We start from the raw sequence: 16,731 nt of genomic DNA, 5'->3' as shown, positions 1-16,731 counted from the left end.
TTTCCCTGTATCAAGATTCTTTATCAGCAAAAACGCATCAAACCTAGTTTTCGAAATGGCTGAAGAGAGAAACGCGCCGCTGCGTTGAGCGGTGGGTTGGCCGATTTGTGCGTCCTCTGGCAACTCTCTTGCCGGAGTGTAACACGGACAGATTCTTGCGCACGGCGCCACAATCATCGACATGGTTCTGGTTAGACGCGACTTCGAGGTCTTCCCTAACATCTCCTCCTTCCTCGATTTATCAGCAGAATTCATCTCAATATCGGATTGTGATCTCGACCGTACGAGCAGAACCGGCATTGGCGAAAACCGATCGATCCGTTGGTCTACTGGCGGTTTCTGATAATGACCCTCTCGCTTTGCTCTTGTAACGCTTCTGCTTAGGTCGTGACCACCGAGCTTCACCGTCGGCGGCAGTTTGGTAGAAACCACTCGCTGGATGAAGACAGAGCCAAGCATATTCTTCTTCGACTCCAGCCCCATGCCGCTGAGAAGACGACGACGTCTCTCCCTCACAGACCCCGGGGCCGCCATCCAGATATCATAATCCGGCGACATCTCCGCCGCGGGAGCGACGCGGGAGACGGTAGAGGAGAACGAGATCCGGCAGTCGTCAAAGTCGTCATCCTCGTCCGAAGACGACGCAAAATCCTCCGGAACAACGGTGGAGAGACGATTGGAGCTCTCGAAGAATCGATCGCCAATTCAGGATTCTCCTTCACCTCCGATCCAATCTGCCATTTTCGTTGCCTCGATTCGCCATTTCTCCACATCGATTTCGAAATATCCGAGGCTGATTCCAGATTTTTCTTCTGGCAAAAAAAAATCAAATTTCTCCCGAGCTCCTTCTTTCTTCTTTTTTTTTTTTTTTTTTGGGTACGATTGTTTGGAGTGGGAAGAGAAACAAGGAGATTCCAACCGTTAAATAGTGTTGTACCGTACGATCTAGTTTTCCTTGAGGTGCCTTTTCTCCTTCGAGATCTATGGTTCTGAGAGTGCCACGTCATAGTTTATTTCCTTCGCGATCTACGGTTCTGAGAGTGTCACGTCATAATGTAAGAAATGGTCCATGTAAAAGCCCATGCAAATAATTTTCCCTCGTGGCCCATTTCAAATAAAGCCCAAATCAGTTTAGTTTTTCAATATGTGCGCATTACACCGTATTTTAAATTGTAAGATTATTTAAATAAAACCAAACGAATAAAACATAACATTATATAAGATTATACACTGTGATTCATACTCTTTCAATTACATTTCCGATGGTAAATTTATGGATGCTTAATAAATATAACAAATAATTGAGCGTAATGCAATTTGCTTTGTAACCTATTTGATTTTTGTGATGCTTGGCTTTAGTCGTCTTGTCTTGTGTTTGTTTGTACTATGTCAGTTTTGAAAATCAGTTTGAATTAGTTGTTGTCCTGTAATAAACTTAATTAAGTTTTTTTTTTACAATTTGACTTGTCATTTTCAAAATATGGGTCATAGTGGTTTAGGTTAACCACTAGTGTCACTCGGAAATATCTTCTCCACTTGCTAATTCCTGCCACGCGGACAAGAACCCTGATAGACACGTGGCTATACATTATATATACGCGCATGTATGTATTCATGTAGGTTGGAATTTGCATTGGTGGCATGACTTTACAAGTTTGGTTCATGTCGTGAGTATTTTGAATCATTTCCTACGCGTTTTACCCAACTTTGAAACCATTTATCAAAAAATTTTGAACAAGAGGGGAGAAGGGTGTGTTAGGTCAATGTTGTAGAATTCTTAATTCTATAGATTTTTAGATTCGTATAATTCTTATTTTAAAAAAAATATAAATTTGATCCGATAAAAAAAAAGAAAAATTATGTTGAAGTTGGACTATAATATTTCATGGATGAATTACAGTTTTAACATTCTTCGCATATAACAGAAAACCAAAATATATAGTCTCTGGTGATATATATTCACTATGTATATATATACTATTTGGTAAATACAATACAAGATATGAAAAAATGAGGTGAGAGAGAATTAAAAAAAGCGTATTATTACGTCATCAATCCATGGAAAAAAAGGGAATCTCAAAAGATTCCGGAGTGGATGGAATCTTGAATCGAATGTTCACATCGACGATCGCCAGATTCTTCCTTCGAGAGAGATCACGATCACAGACACGTCGTCGTGGTATCTCCGGCGATCTCCTTGTGGAATCTCCAACAGTTCATGAAAATCCATTCCTGAAACGCAGCATTTAAGGGTGTTTCTCTGGATCAGGAACACAGAAAGGGCGTCTCGCGTTTGCGTTTGGAGTTTTGCGTTTGCGTTTTCTTACCGAATTTCTTGGCGGCGCGGAGGAGGACTTCTTCGATGAGGTGTTGAGCGGGATCGCCTTCTGGGAAAGCGGCGATGAACGATTCGACGGCGAAGATGACTTCCTCGTTGGAGAAGTACTCGTACAGTCCGTCCGATGAGAGAATCAAGAACTTGTCGCGTGACGTCAGCTTGTGGTGACACAGGGACGGCGAGCATGTTATGTACGGAGCTTTTCCGACATACTCGATTCTGAACATCTCCAGAAGTGCATCGTTCCATTTCCTCTGTCCAAAGATTTTCCAATCCAACAAAAAACGATGAACTTAGTTAAAAAGATCGATTCGGGCTTATGTTTCAGCCTAAAAGGCATCGTTCTTTCCATTGATCCAAGATACAAAGCTGGAATCTTGATGGGTTTTCAACATCTGGTATGAGTTACCTGTTTGAGAAATCCTGCCCCGAAAGCCCGAGTGACCTTCAGATAACCTTTGACTCTGTCGTTTTCAACTGCAGAAGGATCATCAGGATGCTCCTTCTTGATTCTTTCCACTTCCTGATGCATAGAAAAAGGAAAGGGAGTTCAGTTTTTTTTGTGTGTGTGATGAACAGAAGCAGCAATGGCGTTTTGTCTGGTTCTTTACCTCTTCAACTCTTGTGCTGTGTTCCATGGTGAGCTGAACTGGAACTGAACTGGGCAACCCACTAAAGAACGTTTCGCTTCTGTCTGTTACTTGATCATCAAGCGAACTCTCTTCCTTGATTCTCTCCAGTTCTTGACGTTTTTTTCTCCCAAACCCGGCACCGAAACAAGGCCTCTGAGCCAGAATTGTCCGGCTGTCTCCAACGTTCATAACGTAAACATCTTCTCCTTTCATTAACATCACCAGGACACACGAACCCATCAATGCCAATTCAGGATTCTCCTTCACCATCTGATCAGTTATCTCCAAGTAGGATTCCTCTGTTTTCCCCAGCGCCTGAAGAAGAGCTTTCAGAACGTCCTTGTGGTTTATCACCAGGTCTGAACCTTTCTGATTATAGCAGCAGCCATTGCTCTCACTCTCACCACCATTGCTCTTGTTGCTCGAGCTGTGTTCCTCCCACTCGCACCTCCACTGTAACTTCTTCACACTCCTCCTCCCTCCTTGCTTTCTTGCATCACAAGCAACAGTGTCCCCGTTCTTCATCGGGCAATTCTCTTTGCCTGAATCTGGATCATACTCTACCTTACCCGATTCCCTCATCTGGGTTTTACCGTTTTCACCAGACGAACTCAAATTTTCGCCATTGGAGTCAAACCTGTCATTCCAGAGCAACCCTTTGAGCTCATTGTGCACTGCAGTATACAGATTGCTGAGTAGATAATCCGGAGCATCAGGACCGTTGAATCCGTCGTAGATCCCGACGAAAAGCCAACCGTTTTCCTCCGAAACGACGACGTGTACTCGATCCTCCCCTGCTTTCCCCTGTGCCCATTGAACGTTTTGGCCCTTTAGAGCAGACTCGATGTTTTCTTCTTCTTCTTCCTCGTCGGTGTTAGTGCTTTCGTGGCTGCTCAGGTTAGTGTTCGAGAAGTTAGACTGTGTCTGATTGTCGGGATTTTGGTCGGATTCTGACTCGTTGACGGAATCAGAACCGCTGATCGGCTCGATCACGCTCTTCTTCGATCGCGAGATCTTGTTGGAAATCAAGTTCATGAAAATGCTCTTAAACACGATAAATCGCTTATTCGATTTGGGCTTCGATGATAATTTATTCTTCTTCTTCGTCATCGTCCGGCTGCTCGTCTTCTTAGGTTTCTCTGTCTCCTTCTTCTCGATCGGACCTGAGAACAACCCGCTCTCGATCGGACCCGACAGGAACCTCCGCTCGATCGGGCCGGATCCTGTCCCGGGTGGGTTAACCGGGTCGGACTGCCACGTTGCGCCGCGAGGCATCGGCTGGAGAGGAAGGGAAGCGAAGCTGTCGGAGCTCTCGAAGGCGGCGGAGCTGTACGGAGACGAAACGTCCGCCATCACCGTCACCGGAGAGACTGATGACGTCGACAGAGCCGTGGAGGGGTTGGCGCTCACGGAAGCACCGGAGATCGTGCGGAAAGTGGTGGTTTTGATTACCGGGTCGGGTCGGTGGGGCTCCGGGGAAGGCGACCCGGCGAAATCGGGTCGGACGTAGCAGAAGGAGTGGCCTAGTCCGTCGTGGATCAAAGCGACGTCGTATCGCCGGGAGATTTCCCCGGCGGTTGTTCCCGCGCAACACCCGCTCAAACTTGTAACTCCATTTCCCATTTGAAGGCAGTGGAAGCTCCTTAAACGGCGTCGTTCATAGAAGGAGATAGTCGTATCCAGTTCCTGTGAATAGCTTTGTTTCTTGATGCTGGAGACAAATGAAGAACCTGAAGAAGATGAAGAGACAATATAGATAGAGAGAGAGAGAGAGTTGACTTTTGAGAGGGTTTATTCTTTAGGGAATTATTATGTTTATTCTAATAGCCAATGGAATTAGTAAAATTAGGCAACACTTTTTGCACACCACAAGTGTTCCCTATTTCAATTATATATATATATATATATATATATATATTCATAATTTCTACAATTCTTCTTGTAATTTGGATACACTTTAAATCATATCGAAGTTTATAATTAAATGGGTTAAATAATAGCCATGCTTTTTTATATTAAATTACAAATGGTGGAACACACTTCATAATAAATATTGGACTATATTTTATTTTCTTGTTTTCAGCAGTAGAGAATTCGGTAATTTGTTTTGTAAATTGTATGATTTTTATATTTGTGTTTATAATTATTTTTTTAATTAGAAATAAAAAGAGGTCGGAGTTGACTTTTTGAAGGAGTGTATGTAATGGGTTTTATAAGGGATAGTGGGAAAGATTAAACTAATGGAGGCAAAAAGTCATAATGCTTAGTGATGTTAAATCTCATATTAACCTGCTTGGACCACTCGGATGTGGAAAATATTTTTTCAGTGCTTAATAAATTTAGTTTTTTACTGGAAAAAAATAAATCTATTTTAGAAATGTTATTGGGATCGATGTTCTTTTATTATTATTTTGTTCATGAAAAATAAAAATTTATATGTTTCTAATATGCATAAAATATATTAACTTTTTTTTCTGTTACGTCTTTTGTTTTTTCGACCAATATATGCATAATATATATAATAAAGATTTGATACGATTCCTCAATTAATTCCCTTATTTTTTAAAGTTTGGATTCCACTGCCGTTTATTCCGTGCGCTATGATGGATATACTATATATATATTGTGCATGCAATACTTCAAAAGATTTTTTTTTTTATCTTGAAAAACTAATTCTATTATCGTTAATTCAGTACAAATTCCAAATTTATTTGCTTTAATTTCTTTTTATACCTCAGAAATTTTGGAATATATATATATATATATACATCTTATTTCACTTCATTTCCTTGTAATAAAATCTATGTTTTTGTTTTCAAATTGTTTGTAAATATTATTAAACGACAACAACCACAATAATAGTTCAAAAATTGAAAATAACCGGATGCACAATTCAAGGCATGGTTTGAATTTTTTTTAAATTTATTTATTTGCAGGTCAAATATAGTTTATCAACTTAACATTACACAATATTTTAAATTCATGTACATTAATTAAATAAATTAAATGAGTGGGATGTGATTTGTCAACGATTTTTTGGGTTGGAGAACGTGGAAGGATGGAATTACCATTACTCGTATCAAAAAGTCACACAATCTCTAGGTCTCTTCCTACTTTGAACTTTCCGTATTTACACGTACACACATATAGTGACACGAGATGACACAGAAAACTATATATCTACATTTCAAAAAGAAAAAGAAAAATTGTATCTAGAATAATCGGAAATGGCCCAAATCTGAATAATATAAATCTAAATTTTATAATATTTATTTTATAAATTTATTCGAGTGAAATTGTGTTATTAAATATAGCTGTAGAATGATTTTAATGGTATTATTGTTAGAAATTTATGGTTTTTTTTTCATTTTCTTTCATGTTTTAATATTTTATTTCCAAAATTGTAATTTTTTCTTTCAATTTCTTCAATAAAAAAATAAAAATCCACTTTGATCATTGTTTAATTCATTATTTGTTTTGAATGTCTGAATGATTCTAACATGTATAATTGTTATATATGTCATAAAACTACTTGGAATTCTTTTAACCAATATTTATCATTTATGACAAACTAGCAATAGAACTATAGCATTGTTGTAATCTTTAATAATTATAGATTATATAATCTTTAATTATAGTCATCTTTTATATAGCTTTAAATAACTCAATGTGCATTCAGAAGGGACAAGTAAGAGTCATGAAAAATATACTAAATTGACAATTGAAAAAGAAAATGTAATAATGCTTCACCACTACGCTAATTAGCTATTGAATAGTTGATTTCCTTTTTCTCTTTGTTGTGAGACACCACTTGTGTTGTGTGTCCACAACCTATATATATATATATATATAATATTTCCCTTTTGGGCTTTGAATCTTACATCTTTATCTCCCTCCCTTTCTGTATTAGGCAGGTTCTAATTCCATCTTGGACCAACAAAAGATCCTTTCTTTATATTCTTTGGTTTGTAACTTTGTATCTTAGTTCCTATTACACAACCCATCTCATTTCCTCACAAAACTCTGTCTAAATTTAATATTTTCCAATTCATTCTTATTATTTAGTTTGTATATCTTTTCTTTGTAGTTGTACATGGATTAAAATGAATCCGACACGTGTAAACCAAACCAAAACTAGTATCTTATATGCCCTGATTAAGTAAAATAAAACGAAAATTATTATTAGAGATATATATGATTATATTTTGATACAATGGGTGGGATCATCATATTGAGAAATATAATATCAAATTAAATTAGTGCCAAGAAAATCAAATTAAATCAGCAAAAGTTTGAGGACAATCATTCAAATGTTATGGGCCAGAAAATCAGCCCAAATATACGATTTTATGGGCTTTTAATACCCGAGAGCATTACTATGCGCCTTCGAATGTTATTTTGTTGTGAATGAATTTATGGGCCCAGGCCCATTTTTAGATTATTTAATTTATTAAAAGGATTTCGAGCAACGAGTTCGTGGCATTTCTCCAAGTTCATGTTACGCACGCCCTTCTCTCTCTCTCCCGCGCCATGGCTGTGGTGGAGATCGGGAAAATTTTCAACATGCACCCAGAAAAACGCGGTTGTCCTCGAAAAGGTGACGATAGTGATTTCATTCATTCGGGTGATTCGTAAAACTTCGAGAAACGCTTTCGATCACTAGGTTGATTCGGAAAAGTTTCGCGTGAATTGCAGAATACGATAGAACTCCGCTTTAGGGATGAAGTTTTCTATGTAAACATCATCTTAGGGGTGTCTCTCTGATTTCTGGCGTTTGAGATTTTCATTTGGATGTGATGGTAATTACAGAAATTGGCGATTTGCCCAATACGAATTTCAGAAATTATGATTTTCTAGGTTTGACGGGTTATCCTGTTTTGCACGAAAGCGTCAAATTACGATTTATGTTTCATTGCATTCTTTTACAGATACGTCTTTTGACTTGATCATAATCCCTTTCTATACTCACGGTCTCAAAGAGTGTAATAAACGTTGATCCAGAAGCACAGATAAATGTCTTATGCTTGAAAATCTCTGTACATTTTGATCTTGCATTGCTTTCGCTTACCACTTCTCTATATTCGGATAGGCAATTGAGTTGATTTTCGTGTTCTTTTTATTGGATTTGGGTTGCTGGAACAGTTTAAGGTGATCAGAAATTTCTTTAGTTTCGCAGGGGATGCACGTTTTCATCAGATTTCCTGTCTCCTTCCCCTGTTTATTGCAGTTTTACCTGTATGATATCTGCTTATTTGGTACCTAACAATAAAGCTGGAACTTTCATCAGGTTTGAGAAACTTGTAGCTGAAGTGATTTGCCACTCTGGAAGTTCTTCAAGGTAAAATCTCTTTTAGTAATCGATGGGAAAGAATTTGCGGGAGAAAAGCGTTTGCTCCCCTCTTCAGAATCACCCGGGATTCATGTGGGGACTGTTTAACATTCTTAAGCACAACCATTGGCGGTACATCAAGAAAAGACTTCCATACAAGAGGGTTGTTGGTCGAAGACATGATGTTGGTAAGAGGATCCAATTGACCCTTGCTGTCAAAATCTCGTTCTATTGAATTCTCGAGCTCATTGCTTTAGTTGGTTTTTTTTTAGATTCTTCCTTCACTATCACAGTTTTCTTAGATTTTGTTTTTCGTTAACTATGCCAGTTTTTCTAGACCCATCTTTCCATCTTTTAAGAGCATGGAAGAAACATGCCAGCTGTGAAATTCTGTCTGCTGCAATGAGCAGCAACGTTCAGAGTATTTTGAAGCCTCTGATGTCTGAAGAGCACGATGGATATTGTTTGTTCTTTAGTTTCTTAACATTTCCATTTCCCTTTCAGAAACTAGAGAAGAAGGGAATAACATGGAACCATCGACAGATTGTGTTTCACCATCCACGAGCAAGACTGAAGATACCAGCTATGTAGTAAGTCGATGCTAACTAATGTATTGGTTATAATTAGTGGTGCTTAGGGAATTCAGCACCTTGTGATTAAGTCTGGCTCTTATTCTATGCATTTATTCAGGACTCTGAGCCAAATCCCCGGGGAAAGCCCAAAAAGCCTAATTCAGGGGAGAAGTCGAAAAAACATAACTCAGAGGAGAAATCTAAGAGACATCATTCAGAGGAAAAACCCAAGAAACATCATTCAGAGGAGAAACCCAAGAAGCATCATTCAGAAGAGAAGTCAAGGAAAACAAACTCAGAAATTAAAAAGTCTGTGAAGGCCCTACTCAAGGCACTTGTATTAGATGACAAATCTAAGAGGAGCAGCCACCATCAACGAAGCTCTACCTACCCTGTCCAATCGAATTCCTTAGAGAGTGAGTCATTCCGTCATCTAGAATCTTCAGATGAGAATTCCTCGAATGAAGATCATACCAGAGTCTTTAACCAGACGGGCGGTGCCTCTCCTGCTATTGGCTCATTGAACCCGCTTTTTCTCATGTCTGAGGAATCAAGCTGTAGCGACAACGATGAGTGTAAAGTAGATGTAGATGAAAATGGATCAGATGTAAAAGAAAGAGATTCCAAGAAGAAGAAGAAGAAGAAGAAGAGAGATAAGAAAGCTTGGTATGACCCGAAGTTGATACACGACGAGGAACTTGTGGAGAATGATGATGCATCACCCCGTCGATCAAAAGCATGCCTAGATGCACTTAATCTGATACACATGAACAGAAATTTCTTGTTAAAAGTTTTGCAGGGCCCGGATTCTCCTTTAGCTCGGCATTTCAACAGTCAGCACACTTCTAGTGCCAGAACAGTATTAACTAAGGCTGGGTCCTTTCCTGTCCCCAGTTCCCCCGGAAAGAGAGATTCTCAACCCAAAGATCATAATGTCTTGCTTGCTAAAAGCAATGGTAATGAGAGAGATTCATCAGATGGGGTTGACAAAAAATTCCCTGCTCCTTCTATAGCTGTGGAATACAGAGCAGATGGAATCCAGAAGTTAAATGACACAATAGCAAAATTTGCTGCTGAGGATTCCTCGGGTCCTGGTTATACGAGTAAGCGGGGAAAGAATCAAGTGGTAGTCAAACGTTTCAAGGATCTAAGACAGAAGATAAGGCATGTGATCAATGAGCACAAGAATGAGAAACACCGTATCACCATGGATGCTGTCCTTGACAAAGTCCCTCGTAAGTATGGTTTTTCGAAGGACTTGAGACAAGACGTTTTTTATCAGTTGAAGGGACCGTCTGTAGATAGGAACCAAAAGGGGGATTCAAAACTGAAGCAAATAAGAAGAACATCATCACTAGGCGGATCACTTGATAGATATCTTCAGTTGTATGAATGCAGCTTCCAAAGAGAAGGGAAGAGCCAAATTTCAGAAAAATCGCAACCAGAGGCGGAGGAATCAGTGTTGCCCTCTAGAGTTGCTCCTAAAATACTGGGAAGGATTCTTTCTTTACCTGAAATGAAATGTTACTCTTTTAAGCTTGAGGAATCTTCTGAGAAGCAAGTCGGCGAATTTGCTACTGCACGTACATCAGATGAGTTAGGACAAGATGACTTAGTCTCGATAGATCAGCTGGACACGGCAATAGAAAGTGAAGCATCAGAGGATACGGTTGATGCTACAGAGCGAAAGCTGGAACTGGCAGCTGCTTCAGATAGCGAGGAGGAAAAAGTAGAAACAGAGATCGATGACGAGTTGATGCTTGATACCGAGCTTCAACATGATCATTGTAAGGAAACCACAACAAAATCCTCAGACGAGTCATCCGAAGATAGTCCTTGCCTCGAGTGTTCATTTTCTTTCGATGAAGATGCTCCGGAAGTTTCCATCTCTCAAGGTATATACATATATACACACTCAACTTTCAACTTAGTTCTATGCATAGCTATAAAGCACTGTCTTTTCTTCTCACTGACTCGTTTTAACTCGGTTTACAACATGATCAGCCTTTCTTCTTTGAACTTACTTCTACAAATAGCTATAAAGCACCCGCCTTTTCTTCCCACTGACTGGTTTTAACCCGGGTTTTGGGCATGACCCGGGCACAGAAATTGATGCAGAAACCGAAAAGCAGTTGGAAAGAGTAGCCAATGATGAAGATGTCGAGGTAGAAGCAGAAGACAGAGCAGATTTCAACTACGTGAGAGACATTCTAGAAATATCGGGATTCAGAACGAAAGAGTCACTCTCGACATGGAACTCGGATTACCAGCCGCTGGACCCATTAGTCTACGAAGAAGTCACGACAGGATGCATGCTTGAAGATCCAGAGTGTTGGGGAAACGAAGAAGGCGGGAACTGCTACCACTTGCTTCTCTTCGATCTCATCAACGAGGTACTGATCGAGATATACGAGAGGTCTTACTATTACAGCCCAATGCCTTTATCATCACTGTGTAGAATCCACCCAATGCCGGCTGGATACAGCGTGCTAAAGGACGTGTGGATTAGGATAAGCGGTTACTTGCGGTGGAAGCCAATAGAAGGGCAACCGCTAGATCAACTTGTGAGTAGGGATTTGTCGAAATCCGACGGATGGATGAACTTACAGTTTGATAGTGAGTGTGTGGGGCTTGAAGTCGAGGACTTGATCTTCGACCAGCTTCTTGAGGAGTTTCTTGTGATGGATTGAGTGTGCATTGCACAACTCAGGGTTCCCCTTTTTTTTTTTTTTTTTGAAGATTTATTATACTTTTTCTATACTTTCAGAGGCAAAACACATGAAATTGTTGTATGCAATTTTTTTCCCCGTGCTACTCTGTGTATTAATAAAATAAAAATTTAAGGGAATAGCAAAAGCCCGTCTAGCTCAGTTGGTAGAGCGCAAGGCTCTTAACCTTGTGGTCGTGGGTTCGAGCCCCATGGTGGGCGATGCTCTGCGTAGACCCTTTTTTTTTGTTTTGCTTCTTATTTTTTTTCCCAATAATAATAATAATAATAATAATAATATGTAAAGTATGACTATGAGTAGTCGATTCGGCTGGATTAGGCCGAAGAGTTTTCAAATCAAAAGGATTTTGAAGAATCTGTAGAAGTAGTGATAAAAGCACAGATGCGAACAAAGCATGAAAAGATCCCACATCGGATGGAAGAGCCCATTAATGGGCCCACCGCTAAAAAGCGTACCAAGTCGGCCCTCTTCTCCCACCACCCATTCCTTTTCTTATCTTGCTCGTCTTAATTCATTATTCTACTCTCATATAACTAAATGTCTTCTATTCTTATTTATAGCAATCATCGACACCCAAATTATTTAATTTTTCTTCTTAATTACAACGATATTAATTACGCATGTATTTGTCATTTACAAAATTATATTGGAACAAGATAATAAATAATTATAATTTTTTTAATTAAATTTTGAATCTCTCGATAGTAATATTTAATAATTTTATGAACATAAGAGATGATGTCATAATTGAAAAACATATCTTTCAATGCGAGGTAACCAAAGAGAATGATTGCTAAGACAAGTGATTGTACTGCATTACCCGTACTTCTACTACTTTTATCATTACTACCAATTGAAGATTCTCTCCAATTTTTATTGATCGTACCAAATCTAATTCGAAGTGAAATTGAAAAATTACTGTCTCTTTTGCCCTCTCATTTGGTAGATTTCCGCCTTTTCTCATGATTATACATCACATCATCACAATGTCGTTTCTTCATCTCACATACATCTATAGATTATACATCACATCATCACAATGTCGTTTCTTCATCTCACATACATCTATAGACGTAGGGGTGTCAATTTGGGTCCAAGGCCCAAAACTCGATCCGACCTAATCCAAAAAATAGCAGACTTCGGGCCTAAATTTTTCGGTCCGAAAAAAATTGGGTTTTCGGGTTAGGCTTGAATCGGGTTCAGTCGAATCGTCTCGAAAGCCCGATATTAAAAAAAAAGATGAAATTTATAAAGGATTTATGTGGGTCGGATCGGGCCGGACTGGCCCGATTGACACCCCTATATGTATTAGGGGTGGGCGTTTTAACCCGTAACCCAGGGGTTTGGAGGTACCCGACTTAACAAGTACCCGAATATTAACGATGATGAGATCGAGTATTAATAAGACTAAATTTTCGACCCCCGAGTTCGAGTGGGGTTCAATTATTTTACAAAGGGTACCCGGGGGTACCCGATATATTTGTTAAAAATCTAAAATATACTTTATATCTATAACATTTTTGTCTAAATTATTCTTATTATTTATTAAAATACTTTTATTTTAGTTAAATTTTTTTATGTTCTAAACCTTTCTATACAAAAATTTCATCATTCCAAATCTAATTCTATGTAACCGAATCAACCATTCATCTCTCTCTCAAAATTTTAGTCATCTCTCTTCATCGTGAATTTTTCTCTTTATACTTTGACCTCTCTCATTTGTATTTTCTATATCTATCATTTTATTGTTCAAAATTTTATAAATCGTATGGGTCCGGGTATCTGCGAGTACAAGACCGAAAATCTCATTAAACCCGAGCTACAAATATCCAGATTTTATGAAGCCAAGACTGAGATAATATTTTTGTAAAACCCGTGGTAATGAAGACGAGAAGGTTTTCTAAAAATTGGGGGTATCCGACCCGTGTCCACCCCTAATATGTATGTATGTATGCATACATGCATGCACATCCATGCATGTTTTTTTCCCATTCTCACATATACTTCATACATGTAAAGTAGATTTGGCTAATTGGTAATTTTTCTGCTGTTGTTCAATGGTAATTTTTTTAATGTAGCATTAACTATTTTCAAGCTCATTAAGTATTTTTTTAATTTAAATTTTCTCTGTGTTCGAAATCTTTTAAAGATAAAAAAAGAAAAGATAAAAAAGAAAAGAAATATGATGGAGGCAGATAAGATTCGGGAACTGGCTTCTCGTGTAATATCTCCCGACCAGGCATAAATGCATTCCACATAAAATATAAATAAATTATAATCAACAAAAATACATTTTATTATGTTCCTCAGCACCAAATATACATGGTTTTTGTTAATATATTGTTTTTTAAAATATAATTTATACTAAAGACAACTAAAAAAACACACGATAAGATTAGTGAATCAATTGAGGAATTCTCCTTTTCTGTATATAGAAAAATTACCAATTATGTTAAAATAAAATTACTTTCCCTAATAAGTATCTCCAAAAAATGTTAGGAAAATCAATGGTAACCTATTTTTTGAAGATACGCAGGGTTTATATAAATCACAGCCGTTGGTTAAAACCGATTGAGATCGGACGGTGATAAGAGCGTCCGACACGGAATTGCGGTGTGCTCTAGAAAGCACCAGAACCAATTCACAGTTCGCAATTATTGGGGCAACGAAAAGAGGCGTACGAGAATTAATGCGGAAAGGGTAAATATGTAATTAGTATTAGTCCTTGGCCGACTGTTTGTAGGAGATAAGTGTGGAGCAGGATTACGACACGTGGACGGTTGATGTACTATCACTTGGCTTATAAATGGAAGGGGCTCCTCTTCCGCCGTAGTCTCAGGGCAGCGTTCTGATCGAAGCTTTGGGTTACTCTTTCTGTGAATTCTCTGAGATTTCTCGGTTAACTTTGTGAAATTTTCTCGAGAAAATGTCGTGCTGTGGAGGAAACTGCGGTTGTGGGTCTGGATGCAAGTGCGGCAATGGCTGCGGAGGGTAAGTTCTTTTGACGCTCTATCTATGTTTTCCCCTGTTTGTTTCTCGGGAAAATCGTTGTTTTCCGCTGCGATCCGTGTCCTGCTATGGTTTGTTGTGTTTTATACGGAGCTGAGGCTTTCGTTTGCTGATGCCTTGGTTTGAGAAATGGATGTTGCCTTGGCTCCATGGTTATGTATCTCGACGTTTGGTTTCTGATCTCTTTTCATATGCGAATTTTGAGGGATTTCTGGACAAATCGTCGTTTTCATGGCTCCAGCACCTCGATCAGTTTGAAATTTCGGTCGCGTTTTGATCTCTCACTGAAACAAACTTGATTTTCCATAATCCTTGGATGTTTGGCTCTTGGATTTCGGCATGCAATTTTTTTTTCTCTTTCAAAGTAATTTCGGGTCCTGAGATGCGATATCGGTTCTCAGTGATCGTGATGTGTGTGTTCTCGGTTTCTTCTTCTGCGTAGGTGCAAAATGTACCCAGACCTGGGCTTCTCCGGCGAGACCACCACCACCGAGACCCTCATCATCGGCGTTGCTCCGGCAATGAAGGCCGAGTACGGCGAGGCTTCCGGCGAGACCGGTGCCGAGAACGGTGGCTGCAAGTGTGGGTCTGACTGCCAGTGCAACCCTTGCACCTGTAAATGAAGAACCCTAACGCGTAGCTCTGGTGCCGCAATATAGCAGAGATGATATGAAGTGAGCTTTGCAGTAGTAGCCCTAATGGTGTTTTTATTTAATGTTTGGCTTAATGTATTAAATAAACAAACAGCCGTCGCCGGCGTTAGATGTTGTTCGTCGCCGTCGCTAAATCTCTGTCTGGATTTATGTCTCTGCGGGTTTGGTCTTAATATAAGATTATGATGGGTTTGCTACTTTCTTGTTCTTCAGTCACTGAATAGTAACAGATATTAGCCATACAGATTTGAGACATGACCAAACATCGGTTGGTCATAATAAAGAGATCGAGGTCAACAGGGTGTTGTTGCAGATGGCTTTGAAGATTCTGGTCTCTCGAGCACTCCTTCAGTGACTTTTTTGAGCATGTTGTGGACCTGAAACGAGGGAACGTTAACACGGGTTGAATGATGATGATCGCGGGTTTAGAAAATATGTCAGAGGGGATCTAAAAGCTCGTGGCAATAGGTCCCGACAACTAGGCTTTGGTATTTGTGTGAGATTTTATGTGATGGTGAATGGATAGAAGGGTTGAGTTGAAGTACCTGTCTTGATGAGAGACCTATCTTCTCGAGGTCATTTAGCTGTTGAGGAGATGGGGGGTTAGTTAAGAGAGATTCTGTTGGAAGACAAAAACAAGTATAAGATGAGGTGAAATACCGATCTTAAGGGGCTTGTTTCCCTTAGATCCAGTATGTATTCCGCCATTTTCTGTCCGATTCCCTGACATGAAATTGCGTAGAAATCAGAAAACAAGAAAACAAGAACAGTTTTCAAGACTATTCACAGTGTGTGACAAAGAGTTCTCCCTTTCGGTAGCTTGTTATGGCTGCTAGAGGTAGAAGATGATGCAAAACCAGGATATGAAACTATACAAGACGAAATTTTGTTTAAGCTCTGTGCAATATACCTTCAGTTCCAGTAGCTCCTCTCTGCGCGTTGGAAAACCGATAAAACAATGGAGTTGGTTAGTGGTTCTTTTTGTGGAAAAGGTATATAAATTGAAGTTACCTGCTAGCAGTGTTCAAGAAGTCGATGTATTCTTGTACCAGAGAGCTCTGGACAATCAAAGATGAATGAATCAGATTTCCCAGCGTATGTATGTGTTATTAACATCAAGAGAAATGTTGGTTAATAATACCTTCACACTTGTGCTCCAAGCATTGAACTTCTCAAAAGGGGTAAAACCCATTTGCGAATTCTTTGTATCTGCAGCAAGGGAAGGTGTCTTTGGAGTTTTTGGCTCAAGGGTAGATGGACACTGCATATCAGAGACTGTGGCTTCCCCCCCTTCTGGGTATTGTTCAGCATTCGAGTCCATAGGAGATAGAGCTTTTCTGAAAGGACTTAGTTCAGAGCACTTCTTTGGCCTTGCACTCTTTTCGTAATTCTCCAATGGGTCATCTGCAAAAACCGAATCCGAAGGCCTTGAAACCTGAATGCATGGAAAAGGGGGGGGGGGGGGGGCA

At 39.4% G+C, this 16,731-nt stretch overlaps 5 protein-coding genes and 1 non-coding gene across 9 annotated transcripts in view; 3 read left to right on the top strand and 3 right to left on the bottom strand.

Moving 5' to 3' along the window:
* Positions 1-696, bottom strand: part of LOC104816276 (WD repeat-containing protein 44) — a 3,466-nt gene extending 2,770 nt beyond the window's left edge. The window contains exon 1 of the mRNA XM_019202887.1: positions 1-696. Within this exon, the coding sequence (XP_019058432.1) occupies positions 1-558 (558 nt within the window). The 5' untranslated portion in view covers positions 559-696.
* A 1,320-nt stretch (positions 697-2,016) lies between these two features.
* On the bottom strand, positions 2,017-4,754 carry LOC104816275 (probable protein phosphatase 2C 66). Its single transcript, XM_010545007.1, has 4 exons — positions 2,950-4,754; positions 2,748-2,861; positions 2,328-2,592; positions 2,017-2,232 (listed from the first exon to the last, which is right to left on the bottom strand). The coding sequence occupies exons 1-4, from the start codon at positions 4,591-4,593 to the stop codon at positions 2,117-2,119; spliced, it is 2,139 nt and encodes a 712-aa protein (XP_010543309.1). The 5' UTR covers positions 4,594-4,754; the 3' UTR covers positions 2,017-2,116.
* Positions 4,755-7,467: 2,713 nt separating this feature from the next.
* On the top strand, positions 7,468-11,695 carry LOC104816274. Of its 2 annotated transcripts, XM_010545006.2 has the most exons (6): positions 7,468-7,567; positions 8,258-8,308; positions 8,418-8,487; positions 8,804-8,889; positions 8,990-10,766; positions 10,978-11,694. In XM_010545006.2, the coding sequence occupies exons 4-6, from the start codon at positions 8,827-8,829 to the stop codon at positions 11,559-11,561; spliced, it is 2,424 nt and encodes an 807-aa protein (XP_010543308.1). In that variant the 5' UTR covers positions 7,468-7,567; positions 8,258-8,308; positions 8,418-8,487; positions 8,804-8,826; the 3' UTR covers positions 11,562-11,694. The 2 variants fall into 2 exon arrangements, with proteins under 2 accessions (XP_010543308.1, XP_010543307.1); XM_010545005.2 differs by having other exon boundaries at positions 8,258-8,487; positions 10,978-11,695.
* A 32-nt stretch (positions 11,696-11,727) lies between these two features.
* TRNAK-CUU lies at positions 11,728-11,800 on the top strand. The gene has a single exon. It is a non-coding gene; the product is annotated as a tRNA-Lys (tRNA).
* A 2,620-nt stretch (positions 11,801-14,420) lies between these two features.
* LOC104816271 (metallothionein-like protein type 2) lies at positions 14,421-15,459 on the top strand. The gene is made up of 2 exons (XM_010545002.1): positions 14,421-14,591; positions 15,052-15,459. Exons 1-2 carry the CDS (start codon positions 14,527-14,529, stop codon positions 15,230-15,232), a joined length of 246 nt encoding a protein of 81 aa, XP_010543304.1. The 5' UTR covers positions 14,421-14,526; the 3' UTR covers positions 15,233-15,459.
* LOC104816272 (kinesin-like protein KIN-10B) overlaps positions 15,393-16,731 on the bottom strand; it is a 4,197-nt gene continuing 2,858 nt past the window's right edge. The window contains exons 8-13 of one of the 3 annotated variants that reach the window (XM_010545004.2): positions 16,404-16,666; positions 16,274-16,320; positions 16,173-16,194; positions 15,923-15,985; positions 15,808-15,846; positions 15,393-15,639 (exon numbers count right to left, since the gene is read on the bottom strand). In XM_010545004.2, coding sequence (XP_010543306.1) covers positions 15,556-15,639; positions 15,808-15,846; positions 15,923-15,985; positions 16,173-16,194; positions 16,274-16,320; positions 16,404-16,666 — 518 coding nt within the window. In that variant the 3' untranslated portion in view covers positions 15,393-15,555. Of the gene's footprint in view, positions 15,847-15,922; positions 15,986-16,172; positions 16,195-16,269; positions 16,321-16,403; positions 16,667-16,731 lie in introns of those variants that run through there. The other 2 variants (XM_010545003.2, XM_019202863.1) reach the window with 2 other exon arrangements.

The sequence above is a fragment of the Tarenaya hassleriana genome, unplaced genomic scaffold (assembly GCF_000463585.1).
Source record: "Tarenaya hassleriana unplaced genomic scaffold, ASM46358v1 Cleome25, whole genome shotgun sequence".
NCBI lineage: Eukaryota > Viridiplantae > Streptophyta > Magnoliopsida > Brassicales > Cleomaceae > Tarenaya > Tarenaya hassleriana.
Note: the sequence above shows the minus strand (reverse complement) of the source record. Positions and strands in the feature narration are given on the sequence as shown.

Bases quoted from the DNA above. Each gene is read 5' to 3' on its own strand.
- LOC104816274 (XM_010545005.2), top strand. From the start codon at position 8,331: ATGGGAAAGAATTTGCGGGAGAAAAGCGTTTGCTCCCCTCTTCAGAAT. The intron at 8,488-8,803 runs GTAAGAGGATCC...TTTCCCTTTCAG, and splicing joins TGGTCGAAGACATGATGTTG to AAACTAGAGAAGAAGGGAAT. The intron at 10,767-10,977 runs GTATATACATAT...ACCCGGGCACAG, and splicing joins GGAAGTTTCCATCTCTCAAG to AAATTGATGCAGAAACCGAA.
- LOC104816271 (XM_010545002.1), top strand. From the start codon at position 14,527: ATGTCGTGCTGTGGAGGAAACTGCGGTTGTGGGTCTGGATGCAAGTGC. The intron at 14,592-15,051 runs GTAAGTTCTTTT...TCTTCTGCGTAG, and splicing joins TGCGGCAATGGCTGCGGAGG to GTGCAAAATGTACCCAGACC.
- LOC104816275 (XM_010545007.1), bottom strand. From the start codon at position 4,593: ATGGGAAATGGAGTTACAAGTTTGAGCGGGTGTTGCGCGGGAACAACC. The intron at 2,862-2,949 runs GTAAAGAACCAG...TCTATGCATCAG, and splicing joins ACAGCACAAGAGTTGAAGAG to GAAGTGGAAAGAATCAAGAA. The intron at 2,593-2,747 runs GTAACTCATACC...ATCTTTGGACAG, and splicing joins GGGCAGGATTTCTCAAACAG to AGGAAATGGAACGATGCACT.